The 20,403-nt window shown below is 42.8% G+C and overlaps 1 protein-coding gene across 1 annotated transcript in view; it reads left to right on the top strand.

The window, feature by feature from the left end:
- The window catches only part of ULK4 (unc-51 like kinase 4), a 583,905-nt gene that overhangs the window by 379,913 nt on the left and 183,589 nt on the right, over positions 1-20,403 (top strand). The window contains exon 33 of the mRNA XM_056128948.1: positions 13,880-14,046. Within this exon, the coding sequence (XP_055984923.1) occupies positions 13,880-14,046 (167 nt within the window). The remainder of the gene's footprint in view (positions 1-13,879; positions 14,047-20,403) is intronic.

Genomic DNA, 20,403 nt, shown 5'->3' with positions numbered 1-20,403 from the left:
TTAATTTACATATTCATTCAGAAAGCATTTACTGAACACCTGGATTCCAAACCAAGACAGACACTGTAAAACTCAAAAAAGCACCCTATTACAGCCAAATATATATACTCAGCTTTTTAAAATGTGTTTTTATTCCATTGTCATTCCTTTCTTTGGAGAACTAGTTAGAAACATTTCGAAGTCAGTTGGAAGGAAACAATTTATGCAAAAGGATAGTATCAGTATAGGATGGGATGGAAATGCACTAAATGGTTGACAATTTTTGGTCTCCAAGAAAAGGTTGCAAGTTGAAATAGGTCCCTTGGCTATAAAAGATGAGGAGGAAAGAACACCTTAAAGAGAAGAGGGGAGAATGCAGAGGGAGGAGTCAGGGATGAGGCTCATGGGGGCTGAGAATGTCCATTCTGCCTGGAGGTGAGGGTCTGGGATGGCTTAAGTGATGGAAGCCAAGGTGTGAATGTCAGGCTGGCCTTGACTCATTCCAGTAAACAATGGCATGGTGCTCAGGATCCCTAGGTAGGTAGGGGGTAGGGAAGGGGGAGGGCTGTGTATCAGTGATGCTAGCAAGATAGGTTGCCCCACTTGTGAGAGAGATTGGGGGCAGAATTGACTGACAGAGACTGAAACAAAAATTTTAGAAAGGTGGCTCTTGCTAAAGTCAAATCTGGAACAGGAAAAGAACTGACATGGTCGTCTCTTACAGGAACATGGAGGGTGGGGATGGGGTTGGGGGTGATGTGGAGGGCACTGCCAGGATTGAGTATTTTGGGTTGTGAGGGAGATGGCATTGTCACCAAAATGTCAGGGGTCAGGATAGAAACATTCATCATGCCTTTGGCTTCTTTCTGAATCCGTTTGGGAATCCAGTTCTCTAAGGTTGGTTCATAATGCAAGTTGGGAAAGTGAAAGAATGATGTGAAAAATCACACTGGAATTAGCCCATGTACCTTCATGGGCCAGAACGATAGCATAGCGGGTACGGCATTTGCCTTGCATGCGGTCGAACCGGATTCGAGTCCTCCGCCCCTCTTAGAGAGCCTGGCGAGCTACGGAGAGTATTCCACCCGCACGACAAATCCCGGCAAGCTCCCCGTGGCACATTCAATATGCCAAAAACAATAACAGCAAGTCTCACAATGGAGACCTTACTGGTGCCCACTCAAGAAAATTAATGAACAATGGGAGGACAGTGCTACAGTGCTACCTTCATAGCAATGCTTCTGTCCTGGGCTTTAGAATCTGAACTTGGGGAGGAGACTCTTGCCAGCTGAGGCTGGTGGAAGAAGGTGACTCTTCCTTGAGTGGGATGAGTTCAATCCACCCTGTGCTTCTTAGAGATGATGTTGTTAGTGCTGAAACATGGGTGCATTTTTGTCTGGGAAAGAAGAACTTTGCAAATTGTGTTAGCAGAGATGAAGCTGGACTGAGAGAAAAGACCGTACCAGAAGAGGAACTGCTGCTGCTTTTAACTCATGCTGTTGCAAGGGCTCCATTATTAGAGGAGATTCACTTTTTGACCGACATTTGCAGCCATAGAGAGCTTGGAATAAGGATCTTCCAAGGATGCTAATAATCACTTTAAATCAGGAAGAAAAGAAAAACATAAAGGAAACAGATTTGTCCCCATTGTCTGAAAGAAAGGATAGGATGGTATTTTCAGGGGAGACCAAGGCCAGTTAAGTTTCCTTTGGAGTGAGAAATGGCTTAGTCAAAAAAAAGATAGATGAAGGGGAGAGATGGAGGAAATTTACATGACAGTGAATGGCCTGAATGGAATTGGAGGGGTGGAATGTTCAGAGATGGTGAAGGGCCTAGGATGGAGCTTAAGTAGAGGAAGCTTAAATAGAAGAATGAAATTGCTTTTGCTCTGAAATCTCCAAGGATGACTACACCAGCTCTTTTTTATGTGTTCTAGATTTTTTATTTTATGCTCCCCCACTCTTTTTTTTAAAAATTTTTATTAGTGAGACACCATGAGGTACAGTTGTAGACTTACAAATTTTTGTGCTTGGGTTTCAATTATACAATGATCAAATACCCATCCCTCCACCAGTGCCCATTTCTCACCACCACGGATCCCAGTATCCCTCCCAACCTCCCCCCCACCCACCATCCCACCCTGCCTCTGTGGCAGGGCATTCCCTTTTGTTCTCTCTCTCCTGTTGGGTGTTGTGGTTCGCAAAAGAGGCAATGTATGTCCCCCCATTCTAAAGTCAGCTGAGATAAAAAAGCAAAGCCAACACTTTAAGTGGCCCCCACAATAGTATTTCTTTTCTTGGTGACAACATTTTTCATAGGTAAGATTCTTCAGAACCTTGAAATCTTTGCTCTTCATTAGCATATTTATAAGTTTCAGAGCATATTTCTTTTAAAAAAATGCATCTAGTTATTCTTCTTTTGTATTTTTACAAAATAAAGAATTTTACCTTTTCTAACCAGAGGAGCAACACTCATTATAAAAATAATTTTAACAATGCAAAAATGTATAAATTTTAAAATGTCTTCATCCTCCAAAGATGATTCTCTGTGTGAGCATGTGTGTGTGTGTGTGTGTGTGTGTGTGTGTGTGTGCGCGCGCACATGTATTTTATGAAGCAGAGCTAGGTAATGAGGAGAACCCACACCTAAAGTGAGCTGTCCTGGGTTCTAGGCACGGGGAATATGGGTCTAGGCTGGCTTGCCTTTCTTTTCTGGAAAGCTCTTGCTGCTCATCTGCAAAGTACTGGGAATAATAAGTGGGTCGCCAGGGAGAATTAAACGAGATAATGTGTACACAACACAGTCCTTGAAAAACTAAAGTGTTCAATAAAGTCACTCACAAATGCTTATGTTTATGCTACTAGAAGTAGTATTTTTTTATAATTTATTTATTTATTGAATCACTGTGGGAAAAGTTACAAAGCTTTCAGGTTTAGGTCTCAGTCATGCAAATATCAAACACCTTTCCCTTTACCAATACTTATTTTTTACCACGAAGAACCCCAATAAAACCCCACCCCCCACCCCTCCCAATGCCTGCGAGGCAGATGAATTCTAGTTGACACTCTATATGCTTTGGTTAGATTCATTGTTTCAATAAAAGATGCACCACTATTATTTAGAGTTTACCCCCTCCCCCCAAATCAGACATGCTGAGAAAGCATTGTGAAGTGATTCGCTTTCTACAGCTGGGTTCAAGAATTAAATGTTGGTTTTGGATTTCCGCTATTTTTGCTAATTAACCCTGGAAGTATTTCTACTGAGAGTCAGATAATTAAGAGATTGGTTTCTGTGCTCTGGAGTCGTGGCCGTGCTGGAGAGCCGCTCGTGGGGGGCAACTGGCGGCCTCGGTAGGGCGTGAAGGATGGACTGGAATGCCTCCCTTCCCATGAGGTTTTAGTCTCCCCTACACCCCCGGCTCACACCTGCTCTCCACAAGGCACCCATGTGGCTGCCATCTTCTTTCCAGAGAGGAGAGGGCGAATGGGGCAACACCCTTTCCCCTCTGGGCAAAATGATGGCCTGGATTAACACATAGTCCGTTCACTTTTCTGCTCCAAGCTGCTGGGTTCTGCATTAAGTCCTTGTGCTTCTGGGGCCATGGCCGTGCTGGAGAGCCGCTCGTGGAGGGCAACTGGTGACCTCGGTAGGGCGTGAAGGACGGACCGGAACGCCCCCCTTCCCATGAGGTTTTAGTCGCCCCCGCACCCCCGGCTCATGCCTGCTGTCCACAAGGCTCCCTTGCGGCCGCCATCTTTCTTTCCAGGGAGGAGAGGGCGAATGGGGCAACACCCTTTCCCCTCCGGGCAGACATGATGGCCTGGATTAACGCATAGTCCATTCACTTTTCTGCTCCAAGCTGCTGGGTTCTGCATTAAGTCCTTGTGCTTCTGGGGCTGTGGCCGTGCTCCAAACTTAACTCTGATTTTCAGGGAGAAACGTTGGGTGATTTACTTCCCATTGATCACTTTGTATATAGAGAGATGTCGCGTGGCCTCGTAATTGGCCGCGCGGTTTGGAGGAAAAATCCTAGTTCCCGCATACTTGAGCTATGCTTGTTGGAGGCTTCTGGTCACCGGGGTTCCATCTGGGGGAGGCAGGATGTGGCACCTACCCCATCTGGGACTTCCCGGTGATCTCGGCTCTTTTTGAAACCTAGTTTCTTCTCCGGGAGCTGTGGAGCCAGCCCTCCATGTGGTCCTTCTTCTCTCTGTATGGTAGTGTGCTGCAAAGATGGCGCTGGGGGGCGGGCCGTGGGCATGACTTCCCGGATCAGAGGTTATATGGTGGCCGGGATGGTCCCGGCGGTTTGGAGGAAAAGTCCTAGTTCCCGCATACTCGAGCTATGCTTGTGGAGGCTTCTGGTCACCGGGGTTCCATCTGGGGGAGGCGGGATGCGGCACCTACCCCATCTGGGACTTCCCGGTGATCTCGGCTCTTTTTGGAACCTGGTTTCTTCTCCGGGAGCTGTGGAGCCAGCCCTCCATGTGGTCCTTCTTCTCTCTGTACTAGAAGTAGTATTTTTAAACAGTGATGTCTTGGTTTTTTATTTCATTGACATGTCTATGTCAGTAAATGTAATTCTGCTTCATCTTTTAAAACAAGTTTTCAAATCTCATTGTTCTCCTTCCCTAATTAGGCTTTTAAAAGATTCTAAAGGCTGAATTTAGTCCTCTACTATGTTCCTCCCCACACGGGGAGTTCCTTTTCCTTTTTCTTGTGCTTTCAATAAACTTTTCTACTTTCCACAAAAGAATCTAAAGGCAGCTTACTAATAAGATTATTGAGTTGATTCAATTATTCTACAGAATTTTGAATGAAAACTGTGAGTGTGGGACCCTCTTTGATTCCTCACCTGAACACAGATACACAGATGCCTCTGCTCTGGCGGGGATCTCTCTCTCTCTCTCTCTCTCTCTCTCTCTCTCTCTCTCTCTCTCTCTCTCTCTCCCCATGTGTGTATTGTGGTATGTGTGTCTAGCTCTCTCATGAGATCAATCCGAACTCTATTCAGAATATAAAAGAGCTCCCTCTGTAGCAGCTGACTCAAGTCAATCAGCACTTGGTCAGTTACGGGCAGCTCCCTTCATTTTGGTCCCTGAGTCCAGTATGGAACTTTCCATGCCTTCCATGGAATGTCCAGTATGCTCCCCATGCTGTGTCGATACTGTGAGCCATCCTGCTCCAGGTAATGTATCCCAGAGCCTGCCTGTCAGCTAAGAGCCTTCCCATTCGCCTGCCTGTCTTTGAGTCTCTTTCATCAGCTGATAGAGCTGCCTCCCTCACAGAGCAAACTTAAAAGGAATAGCTTCTGCTTATTCTCTCAGGGGTAGGTTTTGTTTAGTATAGTTTCCATGAGTGGGTTTTCTAAGGATTCTCGATGTGAATTTCTGGAACAAACTCTCCTCAGGTTTCCTTCCTTCTACTCTTGTTATGTCAGGTCAGAACCAGCAGGGATCCAATCATGTAGGACTGTGCTAGGGATATAACTCAAAGCCTCATGTCTGCCAGGAAGGTGCTCTACCCATCAAATCATCTTTTGGGGCCCTCTCTGGTCACATTTCTGTATCAGATCTTCGACATATGTTTTTCAAGCACTTCCTAAGAGCCAGACACTGTGCTAGATTTGGGGCTTGGAAGGAAGGCACACCTGGTGGTGCTCAGGCTTTACTCTGTTCTCTGCACTCAGGAATCACTCCTACCAGTGCTTAGGGGACCATAAGAAGTTCCAGTGATTGAACCTGGGTCAGCTGTGTGCAAAGCAAGTGCCAGCTCTACTATTGGACTGTGCTGAATTTAGGTGAGACGGGAGTAAATAAACTAGTAACTGATCTCTTTGCTTGTGGAATTTGCAGCCAGACATTTATCAAAGGAGTCCCCATGATTGTCGTGGAAGGGGAGAAAAGAGCTTAAGAAACAGTCATGGGAGACTCACTAGCGTATGGTGTCCTATTAGTCAATGGAAGCTTACAAAAGGCCAAATGTGCCAAAGTCCCATGCAGGTAGGAGATAAAGGATATTCTGCCTTCTCCTTTCCACCAGGTTTCCTTATTTTTCTCATTTCCTTTGCTGCCACAAGGGCTGGAGCGATAGCACAGCGGTAGGGCGTTTGCCTTGCACGCAGCCAACATGGCTGACTCGAGTTCGATTCCTCCGCCCCTCTCGGAGAGCCCGGCGAGCTGGCAAGCTACCTGTGACATACTTGATATGCCAAACACAGTAACAACAAGTCTCATGATGGAGACGTTACTGGGCCCGTTCAAGCAAATCGATGAACAATGGGAGGACCATGACCGTGATTTTTATTGTGAAGAAAATAAACTAAGAAGAAAGATGTTCCTGGCTCTATGCTCAGTGGTGTCCCCTGGTGGTTCTGGGGGACTAGGGATTTGAACTGGGCCTGGCAGCATACAAGGCAAATGCCTTAACCTCCTGTACCAACTCTCCAGCTGGAGCTTTCTGCTCTAATTTAAGCAGCACTTGCAAGTTCTTTTATAGCTTGACTTGCTTTCTCCTCTGGCTTCCAATTTTTTCTGAGATTTGATATGTAAAAAAGGTACATATCGAATTCTTCCTAATAATTATCTTGCCCGCCCACATCCTGAGAGCGAGGCGTACTCCCTGCCCATGGTGGGCACGTCCCTGACAGCACTGCTGGCAAAGGCCTGACCCTCCTCTGTATCCACCACTGCACTGACTCGAGGAGGCGCTCCCTGTGAGTGGCACCTGCTCATTAACGGATTTGGGAACCATGTCCCCAGAGTAGATGATTGTCATGGCACAGTAGACCTGCTGTGAACACACAAGCTAAAATAAAATCTTGCAAACTAAGATTTTTATGAAGCAGGTTTACATTTAAGGCAAAGTGCCTGTGTGCTGTGGTAATGCCCTATTCTTTCATTAATTAATTTATTTTTAGTTTTTTCTATTTCTTCACTGTTGGGAGAGATTCAGTTGCACATGTGAAGCCCTCCACCTTTCAACCTTCATCCGTTCCTACTCTCTTTAAGCAAATATCTTTTTTTTTGTTCTGTTTTGTTTCCATTTATACATTAAATTTAACGTTCATATTTCCCTTCCTTTCCATGTCTAGGTATTTCAGTGGTAGTCCAGCATTGTTGCATAGTGGGCAACAGAGCTGGCTGTGAACCCTGGTGGTTTGATCATAGCTTTCCAAGCCTCGCTTGTCATCAACTGTGAAGTGGAGTTGTTGAAGGGGGTCACATTAGAGGTGCCTACTAAAGGCCCTTAGAATGCTTAGCCAGGGGGTAGGGAGATATTACAGTGAGTTGTACTCTTGCCTACCTTTGATCCCCAGTATCCCATATGATCCTCAAGCACCACCAGGAGAAATTTCTGAGTGCAAAGCCAGGAATAATCCCTGAGTATCGCCAGGTATGACCCGCTCTCTCCATTCCCACCCACCCTCAAAAGAATGCATCTTTATTAAATGATGTGTAAATACACTTCTCTGTAGCATTTCAATATTTAGAGATAAGGAGTACTCTGAATCATCATAAAAAAACAGCAGAAGGGAAGGAATGCTCAGCCATCACTCAGTGCTTTATCCTGATATTTTGAATGAGGAGGTTCAATGTAGGGGGAGTGAGTGGGGCCCCTGTCATTAGGTGCTTTTTTCTGGGTGCGCTGAGACCCAGGATGTCCTATTCCAGGCTTCCATCCCAGTGAGCTTTCACTGCTATCATTTAAGTCCTATGGCATCTCTCTCTGGTTTTGATGGACCCCAAAGAAGCCAAATTCTTGAGATTTTCCTCATGTGCAAGTGAAAAGTATGGAGGGTCTCAGTGGTTTTGGATTAGCCTCTCTTGTTCTTGGCATCTGCAAAAGCAGATGAATCAAATGCAGAAGTTCATCTCACTTTTTGAAAGTCAGAATATAAAGAATAATTTCATAACCAAAGCTTACAATATAGTGCTATGAGAAATCCAAAAAGTACATTTTTAGGGCTCCAGCCCAGCGATGGTGGGCCGGAGTGATAGCATAGCAGGTAGGGTGTTTGCCTTGCATGCGGCCGACCCAGGTTCCATTCCTCCATCCCTCTTGGAGAACCGGCAAGCCACTGAGAGTATCCCGCCCACATGGCAGAGCCTGGCAAGTTACCCGTGAGGTATTCAATATGCCAAAAACAGTAACAAGTCTCACAATGGAAACGTTACTGGTACCCACTCAAGCAAATCAATGCACAATGGGAGGACAGTGCTACAGTGCTGTATTTGTTTAAATCAAGCCTAAGGTATTGTAGCTTTCTGAATAATCAAAATATACTTCCAGTACAAAAACACCCTTAAATGTTAGATCCAACTATTAAATTTGTCATGGAGTCCATTTTCTCTCAAGAACACAACTAGGTTCTCTTTTTTTGACCACATAGAAGTAGATACATGTTAGGGCAGAAGAGACAGATAGAACAGTGGTTAGGGCATTACCTTGCAGGTGGCCAAACTGGGTTGGATATTCTGAGCATTGCTGCATGTGCTCCACCCCCTGCCCCCCAAAAAAGAAAAAAGAACACATGTAGCTTAAATGCAGTGTATCTGGATTGAGGATGTCGCTCCAGTAGTAGAGCACGTGCCCTGAATAAGAGAGATCCTGGGTTTGATTCCCTGCATCAAGGTCCCCTGAGCATCAGTCCATGTGGTTCTGGCTCACTGAGCACTGAAGCCATGAGTACAGTGATAATTCAGAGCTCTGTTTAATCCAGATAAGGGCATTTGCAGCCTCCTAGAACAGGCGACCAGAATAAATTATATACATGAAATAATTCAATGAAGTGTTCTCTCCTTATGGAACTAAGTGCTAACGGGATTCTGGGATAATTCAGGACCCAGGGAAGCTGGGGACATGTTCTCATACGAATATTTTTCTCAGGAAAATAATTGGGAATGGATGCCTTAAACACTAAATTCCTTCAAGTTCTTTGAATTAAAGAAACAAAATAAAGCCACTACTCCCATCATGTTTGAGAAGCGCCCAAAATGTGATCCAAAAGGAACGTTTGGGTTTGTTTCAGCACAAACGAATGAGGAATGAGAATGAGGAACCAGCTGGGGAGGCCTCAGGGGAAGCTGGTTCTGTTTCCTTCTGCTGACTGGGGAAAGCCAGCACGATTTCCCTTTGCATTTGGGTTTCCGGAGAAGGTCAGAGCTGCAAGGTAGAGAGTGTGCAGAATCACAGGGCACACAGGTTCAACAGGAGCCCGAAAGCCAGGATGAGGGACCTGGTACCAAGTACAGACACTGTAACTTCAAGGGTGTCACCCCTACAAGCCTGTGTAAGCACATTAAAAGCTGCTGGATGCAGATGGTTCGATCATTTCTAACCACAGAGATGTTTTTGGGGTGGGGTCATTGACCTTAGTGTGGGTGACTATTGGCCAGAGGAGAATGAGTGCATTGGCTGCCATGCCCAAGACCCCACAGTTCACAGGTTCTCTCATTAGCCTGTCTTAGACAGTGTAGCCACTTCCACCTGTCATGCATTTCTGTGTAAAAGCAGACTAGGAACACAATGGATTTAGTGTGACTTCTGGTTTGGATGGTTAAGCATGGGTCATTTCAGGAGGGAACAATTTTCCCACATGGAACTTCACAGATCCTTTTATACACTTCTTCCAGATTTTATGTTTAGGTGGACTCTCCAGTGAACACCAGTAGTAATGGCCATGTTTGTATAATATAACCATAAAATTATTTTGAGATGATTATCCCTGGATTTAGAATGTTGTATTTGATCAGTAATGATAGAAATATAAAGGACTTCCAAGAACTTGGAAATTCAAAGTGCGCTCATGTTCTCTACACTACTGAATTTTGAAAAATTACTAATGAGGACACAGTGACCAGAGCAGGGAATAGTTCGTACACATTAATATTCCCAGAACTTTAAATCCTTGAAACTGAGTTATAGGGATGAATTCTTTAGAAAGTTCCTTCTAACTAACGCAATAATAAACTCTGGGATTTTTATGAAGAGTTGGTCATAAATTAATTGTAAATTCCTGCATTCTTTGACTTAATGAATTTTTTTTCTTCATAGAAGAGATTTTATGGTAAAACATAAGCTACGATAGTAGTTGACTGGGCACTTGGGATGTGTTAGAAAGTTCTTCTAGATACTTCTGTGCAGAATCTCTGGGGAACCTGACAGGCAAGCAAGACCCAGAAACCCCTTTCTGGTCTAAAGTCCGTTCCTTTTATTTATCTATTTTTATTATAACTGATTATAATATTTACTAGGTTGTTCATAATACAGTTGTGTGTACCCTTCCCTCTACCATGTCCCCAGTTTCCCACCCACCACCCAAGCCTGCCCTTTTGCAGGCAGAAGCAAATTTACTTCACTTGGAAGTAGCAACACTCAAAATTTAGACCCACAGAAGTCAACTTGTAATCATTGTTATATTTCACAATAATGTTACTAAAGTCATTGTCTGTGCTGGTCAGTGCTTGTTGAGCCTCCTGTGTTATTGTTTAGCCCACTGAGCTTGATGGTCTTCTATGCAACTTTCCCATCACATTTGCTGTGATCCAGCTGGAACTGACAGTACTAAGACTTTTTTGGTCACACCTGGAGATGCACAGGGGTTACTCTTCACTCAGGAATTACTCCTGGCGGTGCTTGGGGGACCATGTAGGATGCTGGGAATTGAACCCGGGTTGGCCGCATGCAAAGCAAACACCCTACACACTGAGCTATCACTCCAGCCCCAATACTACGAAATTTTGAGGTACTGCATGGCTGTGCTGTACAGAAGATATAGATCTGGGGGAAAAAATGGTAGCTTAGCAGTTTGATTTGCTCGAGCGGGCCCAGTAACGTCTCCATTGGAGACTTTGTTGTTACTGTGTTTGGCATATCGAATACGTCAGTTTGATGAGTTGTGGTGCTGGGTGGTTTCTATGTCCGAGAGTGTCAGGTGTGGGATGCTGTATCTTCAGGCTGAAAGGGGAGTCTGTCTGCCACCATTCCCAGAAGGCCTAAGAATTCTCAGCCCAGACTAGTCTACTGGGAAGATTCAGAGGTATATTCTTTTGGAGATGTATCACTGGGTTGTTTCTCTGTCGAGGGCTCTTTGTAGCTTCTCTCTACCAAGTTCTGCTGTTCTGGAACTCAAGTTGTCTGGCTCTTGCTCCCATATCTTTGCCACAATGTAGACACTAGTACTTCAGCTTGGATCTGATTCCTGTGGTACAGAGAAGTCTTCCTGTTCTTTTCCTAAGTTGCCTTCCATCTCTCCAGCCTGTGAGTTTGCTCAGGGTCTGGAATGTTAACCTATGCCACAGGTAGCTCCAGCATCTCAGGCTGGATCCAAATGAAAGAGAATGGGAGAGACAAGAAGTGCCACCAACAACATGAAAATGGAATGCCAGATCCTTTCCCAGACCAGACAGCAGGTAGAGATGGGGGCAGGCTCTGGCTCTGCCCAATTATCACTTACTGTCTTACTGGAAAAGGAAGGCGGAACAGCTACATGGTATGTCCTTGAACACAGGTATCAGGAAGTGAAATACCCTGTCCCAAGTCAAAGTGCCCAAATAATTAAAATGGAATTAAATTGAGGCTCTAGGTAAAAAATTGGAGTAATGCCATGAAAAAAATCTTCAGGAAAAATGCTCTATTTCTCCAAAGGTATAAAAATGCTGGTGGAGAAAGGACATTTCTGTTTTGAAGGACAACACTGAAGGTCTGCAACCAAATGGATTGAGTGCCATGGGCTTGTTCTTATTCACACATGTTAAGGATTTTGAGATTGTTCTGAACCTAGACTGTGTATTGAATGTATTCAAACTGTTAATTTTATTGAGTGGTCATGGCATTGTAGTTCTACTTATCAGAGTCTTTATTAACTATACAGAGCAATTTAAAGAAGAAATATGATGTTAGGCATTTGTCTTAAATACTGAAACAAATATGAGGGTATTAAAAACAAGAAGGGGAAACTTGATAAATTATTGATGAGAGTGAAAGATACTCATTTTCCTGAACTGTCTCATGACTTTTCATAATAAGGAAAAAAGTTAAATGAGTAAAACATGTATTTTAAGACTGAAGCATAAAGCTGTGGCCATGAAGAATACTGACTGTGGCTGAGAGAGGCACTTGAAATCATACGAATAGGCTTGGCCGGCAATATCTCTGTTGTTGTAGAAATGTTTTATGTCATACCTCAGGTCTAATCTCATCCATGATGTGTCACAAAGTAACTGTGAGCCTCACAAAGGAAAACATCTTTTGCAGCCAACATTTACCAAATGCTACTATTAAAAGTCCCCTCTCTGCTATCTGTAACTCACAAATGCCAAGTGCTGATTCATGGCATGCACGTGAGTGATGCCGTCTGCCTTGCAGAAGGATGCCTGCTGGCATAATGTAGATGTCATAGTAATTGCTTCTCTGTACTATGTGTCATTGATGATATGGACTATCAAACCCCGTCATTTGATAAGGAAATTTTGCCAGTAATTCATTCTACTTTTGCCTCCAGCCTATTCATCTTCAGCTTTGTGACTTAAACACTAGTGTTTGCCACAAGGAGTACAACTTTGAATGATGCCCCTATAATTTTGGCTGTTCTGTGTTTAATGACCACATTAATTACTTTTGTAGTCCAAGAATGCTATTACACATATTTAGGAAAACTAGATTGATTTACTGGAAGTCTGTGCACACTGGGGGGAAATGATGCCAAAGCTTGGATGGCAGTGCTTGGCAGGGTTTCCATTAATTGATCATCCTAGGATGAGGGACAAAAGGTAGTGAGTTCAGTGATAGGTACTTTCATTACATGCCAGGTTTTCTCACCTTGCTCTTTTCCTCTCTCTTTATATAAAACAGTCTTCTTTGAAGATACAGTTTTCTTGGAACACTCAGATCCTGAGCAGAGATCCCTGCTTAAAGCCAATTTAGCTTTATAATATGATTTGTGTTATGTCTCGGTCACATTTAAATCAGAATTATTTGTGTGAATTGGAAGTGTAATGTTACATAATGGAAACAATAAAGACAACTTCGACTTCAATGCCCCTCCTAAATGTGAAAAATGACTTTGTTGTGATAGACTACATCAGACCAAAAGTTGATCACAGTTGACAGCATCTATGACATTTGCAGAACCAACATGATAAAAACTGGCACTTTAAGATCATAATCTTTTTTAAAAAATGAATGTATGTGGGATAAAAATTCTTTTTTCACTTAATTGCTTGTAATGATTCAGTAGCTTCTAGGTTCCAAGATAGAGCCCCGGGTCTCTCTGTGCTATAAAAAGTAATGAGTTTAAACATAGAGTGTAGGAAAGTATGTTTATATATAACCTGTTTTCTACTAATAATGGGGAGTCTTCTCTCCTTATAACCCAGTCACATTTAGCCTTTTTCACACCTGCAGACTGTCACTGGTATGTGGACCAATGTTTCAGAATCACTGCTATGAACTACAACCATGTAGGATAGTTTGCTTCAAGTGTACTTTTAGAAGCATGAATAAAAATCATGCCAGGAGCTTGTTTCTTTCTCAGACTCTGTCGGAGTGGGGCCCAGGAAACTACATTAAAAATCTTTCCCAAACAGAGTGTTAGTACAGAGGATAAGGCACTTGCCTGGCAAGTGAATGATCTGGGTTCAATTCTCAGCACCCAGTGTGATCTTCTGAGCACCTCCAGGAGTGATTCCTGAGCACAGAGCCAGGAATAAGCTTATAGTTTCGTCAGGTGGATTCCAAAAACATAACAAATATGTTCTAAACAAATTTGGTCCAGACTGAAGTTGGACCTCATAGTGTTTAGGCAGCATAGAATATCAGTGCCTTGCTTTGCTAGGTTTATGGGTTTATACACCTTTTGTGATGCACATTTTGCCCCCCTCCCTTCTTTTCTCTGCAGGACTAGTCAGTCATATCTGTAACCTGTTTACTAAAACTGCTACAATCTGCTTGGATGTGGAGAATAAGAACAACAATGAGACGTCTGCTGCACTGCTGTTTTCCCTGCTTGAAATTCTGCATGGCATGCTGACCTATACATCTGGCATTGTGCGGCTGGCTCTGCAGGTAGAGAACCCCTTTGCCCTTATTTTGAGCAACGCTAATACATGTCACACTTCCTTTCACTCTCTTCTTCAGAATGGGTTTGTCTTTGAAAAGAGAATATGCAGTTGTGTGTTGAAAGCTTGGCAACCGAAACATAATAGCATGTTAAAGACTCATTCACAATAGCCAGAATCTGGAAACAACCTGAGTGCCTGAGAACAGATGACTGGCACTATGGTACATCTGCACAATGGGGATACTACGCAACTACTAGGAAAAATGAAGTTATAAAATTCTCTTGTAAATGGATGGACATGGAGAGTATCATGCTGAGTGAAATGAGTCAGAAGGAGAGGGACAGACATAAAATGATTGGACTCATTCGTGGAATATGAGACTAAAAAACATAACATGAGACTAATACCCACGGACGGTAGAAAAAATAGCAAGGAGGATTGTTCCACAGTTGGAAGCCTTCCTCAAGTGCTGGGGAAGAAGGCAGTTGGGATAGGGAAGGGACCACTATGACAAAGATAACTGGAAATGGTCACTCTGGATTAGAACTGAGTGCTGAAAATAGGTAAAGGACCAAACATGATAATCTCTCAGTATTATATTAAAAATCATAATTCCCAAAAGGAGAGGGGGAGGGGTAGAGAGACAGAGAGGCAGGAGGAGAGAGAAGGAGAGACAGAGAGAGGGAGAGAAAAGGAAAGAGAGGGGGGGAGAGGGAAAAGAAAGGGGGGAGAAAGACTGAGAGAGAGAGAGAGAGAGAGAGAGAGAGAGAGAGAGAGAGAGAGAGAGAAGAGTAGAATGAGAGTGCCTGCCTTTGAGACAGGCTGGGGGTGGGCAAGAGGGGAAACTGGTGATGTAGAGCACTTTTTCATGTGCCTTTTGGCCATTTGTATTTCTTTTTTGAGGAAACTTCTGTTCATTTCTTCTCCCCATTTTTTGATGGGGTTGGAAGTTTTTTCTTGTACAGTTCTACTAGTGTCTTGTATGTCCTGGATATTAATCCCTTATCAGATGGGTATTGGATAAATATTCTTTCTCATTCTGCAGGCACTTTCTGTATTTTGGTCACTGTTTCTTTTGCGGTGCAGAAGCTTCTTAATTTAATGTAGTCCCATTTGTTTATGTATGCTTCCACTTGCATGGTCAGTGCTGTTTCATCCTTAAAGATGCTTTTAGCTTCACGGGGGCTGGCGTGATAGCACAGCAGGTAGGGCATTTGCCTTGCACACGGCCGACCCAGCTTCGATTCCCAGCAGCCCATATTTCCTGAGCACCGCCAGGGGTAATTCCTGAGTGCAGAGCCAGGAGTGACCCCTGAGCATTGCCAGGTGTGACCTCCCCCGCAAAAAAAGGGAAAAAAAGATGCTTTTAGCTTCAATGTCGTGGAGAGTTCTGCCTACATTTTCCTCTATGTACCTTATAGATTCATGTCTGTTATTGAGGTCTTTAATACACTTTGATCTGACTTTTGTGCCTGGCATTAGAAAAAGGTCAGAGTTCATTTTTTGCAGGTAGCTATCCAGTTTTCCCAGCACCACTTACTGAAGAGGCTTTCCTTGTTCCACTTCACATGTCTTGCTCCTTTGTCAAAGATTAAGTGGTCATATATTTGGAGGTCTGTGGCAGAATATTCAACTCTATTCCATTGGTCTGTATGTCTGTTTCTAGCCCAGTACCATGCTGTTTTAATTACTACTGATTTGTAGTACAGTTGAAGTTGGGAAAGGTGATGCCACCCGTCTTCTTTTTTCCCAAGGATTGTTTTAACTATTCATGGGTTGGAGGGGGGTTATTGTTGCATATGAATTTCAGGAGTGTTTTGTCTATTTCTTTGATAAATGTCATGGGTATCTTGATAGAGACCACATTAAATTTGTATAGTTCTTTGGGGAGTATTGCCATTTTGATAATGTTAATCCTCCCTATCCATGAGCAGAGGATGTGTCTCCATTTCCTAGTATCCTCTTTTATTTCTTGAAGTAGTGTTTTGTAATTTTCCATGTATAGGTCCTTCACCTCTTTGGTTAAGATGATTCCAAACTTTGGTACATCTACACAATGGAATACTATGCAGCTGTTAGGAGAGATGAAGTTATGAACTTTGCTTATAAATGAAATGAGTTGGAGAGTATCATGCTAAGTGAAATGAGTCAGAGAGGGACAGACATAGAAGGACTGCACTCATTTGTGGAATATAAAACAACATAACATGAGGCTGACACTTAAGGATAGCAGATACACAGGACAGGAAGATTGCTCCATAGCTGGAAGCCTGCCTCATGAGCAAAGGGGAGAAGACAGATGGAATAGAGAAGGGATCACTAAGAAAATGATGGCTTGAGGAACTGGTTGGGATGGGAGTAGATGAAGGACCAAACATGATAGCCTCTCAGTGTCTATATTGCAAACTATAATGCCCCAAAGTAGAGAGAGAGTATGGGGAATATTTTCTGCCATGGAGGCAGGGGGAGGGTGGGAAAGGGGGGTATACCGGGGATATTGGTGGTGGGGAATGTGCACTGGTGGAGAGACAGGTGTTTGATCATTGTGTGATTGTAACCCAAACATGAAAGCTTGTAACTATCTCACGGTGATTCAATAAAATTTTTAAATAGGTGTGTGGGGGGAGGGGGGAAACTGGGAACATTGGTAGTAGGAAAAGTACACTGGTGGAGGAATGGGTGTTAAATCATTGTATGACTGAAAATCAACTATGAAAAGCTCTGTTACTGTGTATCTTGGGATGATTCAATAAAAAAAAAGACTTATGTGCTAGGACAGAGGCTAAGAAGGAAGCCATTGTGGAGTGAACAATGTCAAGAACAGTTAACTTGATTGCAAAACCATCATGGAAACCAGCACATGACTAAGCAAAGACTTAGTGAACTCTGGCTGTGTATCTTCCCTGAGCAAGGCGATCATTTGCCTAATCACTTTCTAGGACAGGCCTTGTGCTATCTTTTCATGGCCGGAGATGGGGCTCCACCTTGTTGGGAGCAGTGGGTTGAGTTTTGAGGTGCATACACGCATGCACACACACAAGATTGTACATACAGAGATATTCACGCACATGTACACATATATAACATAAGGTCTCTTACATGGTTTCCCGTACATCCAAATATCATGGAGCTGCAAGATAGTTTTGGTGACAAAAATGTATTGAATGGTTCTGGAAAGTTAGTTTGTCCCAAACTGCAGTCTGGACTTCCTTTACATGAAGCTTCAAGGATGTATGTTTGTTGATCATTTACCTTGGGGTTAGATACCTCTACATACCTCTTGGATTTAGCCCCCTTTAATCAATAGAGTTGCTTCTACTTGTGAAAGCACAGCCAGTGTGAAGTTATGAATCTCTTTTAAAACCTGTTAAAGTTGTAAGAGAAAGTATATCAGTGGTCACATCCTGGCTGGGATAGAAGCTGAAGCTGAGACCAGACTGCTATGATACATTGCCAAGAGTCATAGTAGCAGAATCACGAATGACTCCCTCAGCCCTGGTGTAGTCTCTGTTACTCATCGGTACAATAACTGGTTTCTTTTTTTCCACAGTTACTCTGATCACATTTTTAGTTTGTCTAGTAGTTTAATAAATCCAGAATTGCCCTCCACAAGCCTGGTAGTCCATGTTTTTTAATGCAAACCTATAAAGACAATAGTTGAAAATTATCTTTGAACTACCTTGTCTGTATTTGCTTATCTGAAGTGATTATAAATTAATGGCAAAACAGAAATAACATTTATGGAATCTTGAATCAAGAATTTATTTTAGCTTTTCCTATTTGTTTTCCTAGCCAGTGTCTCTTCAGAAGACATTGCCTCTTGTTATTTTAGTTGCTGTAGTGGTAGTTTACAATAATTCTTCCAGAGGCAGTTGATAGTTGCTCTCACAAGATGTCTGATATTATCAGGCTATAAAAGACCATGTTTTATAGATTATAGATAAAGAGGATCAGAAGTTTAAAAATTATTGAAATCCTTTTTAGTTGAAATGATTAGGTATTCAAGGGAATTGCAAAGTGAATTCCTCAGTAAAAAGTATTTTTTAAATCTCTTTTCAATTTGCTGCTAGTGAGCCAAGAAATCACGATTGTTTTCCTTCCCTTATTTTCTTCAACACCTCTGTTTGTTTTTAAGACTCTATCTTTCTAAATCCTCCCACATATTACATTTGGCCTTGACTGCAGACTTTGATCTCTGTGGTGTCAGTGTGAAAGAGGTAGAGTCCTTGAGACTGAATTAGGGGGAAAGGGTGGAAAAGAAATGGAGTTTGCATTAGGCAGGCTGGTGGGGGGAGGGGAACGTGGTGATGGGAGGGAAACTGGGGACATGGTGCTGGAAAATGTACACTGGGTGTTTGAACACTGTATAACTGAAACCTAATCATGAACAGCTTTGTAAGCATCTATCTCACAGTGATTCAATAAAAAAAATTTTTTTTAAAAACTAAAAATAAAAAACAGTTCCTCTTAGGACACTGAGTAATATGTATTTTCCAAAGTTTAAGTTACCTCTTTCTTTTTTAAGTATGATCTGCTCTGAGAATTCCTCTGCATTCAAAAACAGTGTCTATTAACAGAAACATCTCTAGTGTAGAACAAATGAACAATTATAATGTTAAAAATTATAAATGTGGGGGCTGGAGCCATAGTACAGCAGGTAGGGCGTTTGCCTTGCATATGACCAACCTGGTTCAATCCCCAGCATCCTACATGGTCCCCTAAGTATTGCCAGGAGTAGTTCCTGAGTGCAGAGCCAGGAGTAACCAGTGAGTATCATTGGGTGTGACCAAAAAAGCAAAAATAAAATTGTAATTGTGCTTAGCTTTGCAAAACACTTCCTGTGAAACTAGAATGATATGATACAAGTGTGTGTGGTAGAAAGGCAAGAAAGAGCTGAAGAAATCATACTCTCCTGGGTTTAGACACCTCCACTTCCTGGGTGATTCAGAATTGACTGAATCTGACTCTAACTCACCCTGAGAGTTTGGTGAGAGAAATGGATCAAGGCTCACAGATGTAGTGAGAGCATGGAAGCCTCACAGGCTGGATGATCTGGTATTTGAATCCCAGCCACATCACTTGCTACCTGTATGACCCAGACAAATTACTTCTTCTAAGGATCATTTTTCTCATCTTTGGCATGGAGATAAGTAGGTAGTAAGTACTCTACCTTCTTATCATGGGTTGTTTCAATGAGAGATTAAGGATATCTAAAGTGCCTTATGTGGAACTGGTCTAGGGAGGGTAAGCAAGGATTGGTTGCTATGTCATTAGCAACAAAAAGACAGGTACTCACCCCACCTTCCTGTTTACAAGGGACTTCCTGTTAGCCAGATGTCCTAGTCCTCCTTTCTGGATCACAGTGAGTGGCAGAGTCCTCCATTCTCATTTACTGAATAAATTGGCACCTAGTCAGCTTATCAGATTAATTTTGTTTTCATTTTGCCCTGGTGAGTCTTGTGAACACTGCAGAGTGAGTATAGGAGATGGGGATCCTACTCCAGTCTTGGGGTCTACGAAGGCAAACATTCACTATTAAAATCCTAGTTGCCTAACTTGAGCCATATCTGTCATTTCAGAAATGGGGGTTGGGGGGGGAACTTGACAGACTGGTGGTAAGGAAGTTCACTTATTGCTTATTTACAGATATGTTGCTATTGCTGAGAGAGGAAGCATAGCCACTGGATTCCTCTCGGTCTCACACACCTGGTGGTGGGGCCATGGTCCCTGTTTAATGGCTCTTGTCATCCATTTGACTCTGGTCCCATTCCCCACCTCACCCTACCATTATCTTATCCATAGGCATTCCTCTGAATGTATGTGACACTTCGCTGCAATTGTCCATAGTACCCATCATGTCTCTCCCTTCCTGTAAAAGCTCCCGTTAGAATAGCGTTTTCTATATCCTTGGTGAAACATTCAGTCTTAGAATACTTTTCTGACTCTGTCTGCCTGACTCCCATGGTCCCCAAATCCATTTCTAACAGTTGCAACTTCCAAATGGAGTCTGCACTTTATCACCCTTATGCTTATCTTCATGTAATTCTTGGCAGCATTCCACTTTTTTTCTACTTTTCCTTCCTTACCAACCCCCTACCCTGGTGATTTAGATTCATATAGCAATGCTAGAAGAAATAGCTGGGATAATTATGACTTTTTCTTTTGATTATGCTGAAAAGTTAACTATATTCGCTTCTCTTGTTTGGGGGAATACTAATTTGCCATTTCATATTAAATAGGACTCAGAAGTTGACATACCATTTTTTTATATGGTAAAGTGTTAAAATTCTATTTCTACCTGCTGTTCTCCTCTGAGGTTCATAACTTTTATACTCAGTGGGTCCCTCAATATTACAACTGG

The sequence above is a fragment of the Sorex fumeus genome, unplaced genomic scaffold (genome assembly GCF_029834395.1).
Source record: "Sorex fumeus unplaced genomic scaffold, SorFum_2.1 ptg000072l, whole genome shotgun sequence".
Classification (NCBI taxonomy): Eukaryota; Metazoa; Chordata; class Mammalia; order Eulipotyphla; family Soricidae; genus Sorex; species Sorex fumeus.
This window is presented reverse-complemented; position numbering and strand designations above follow the sequence as displayed.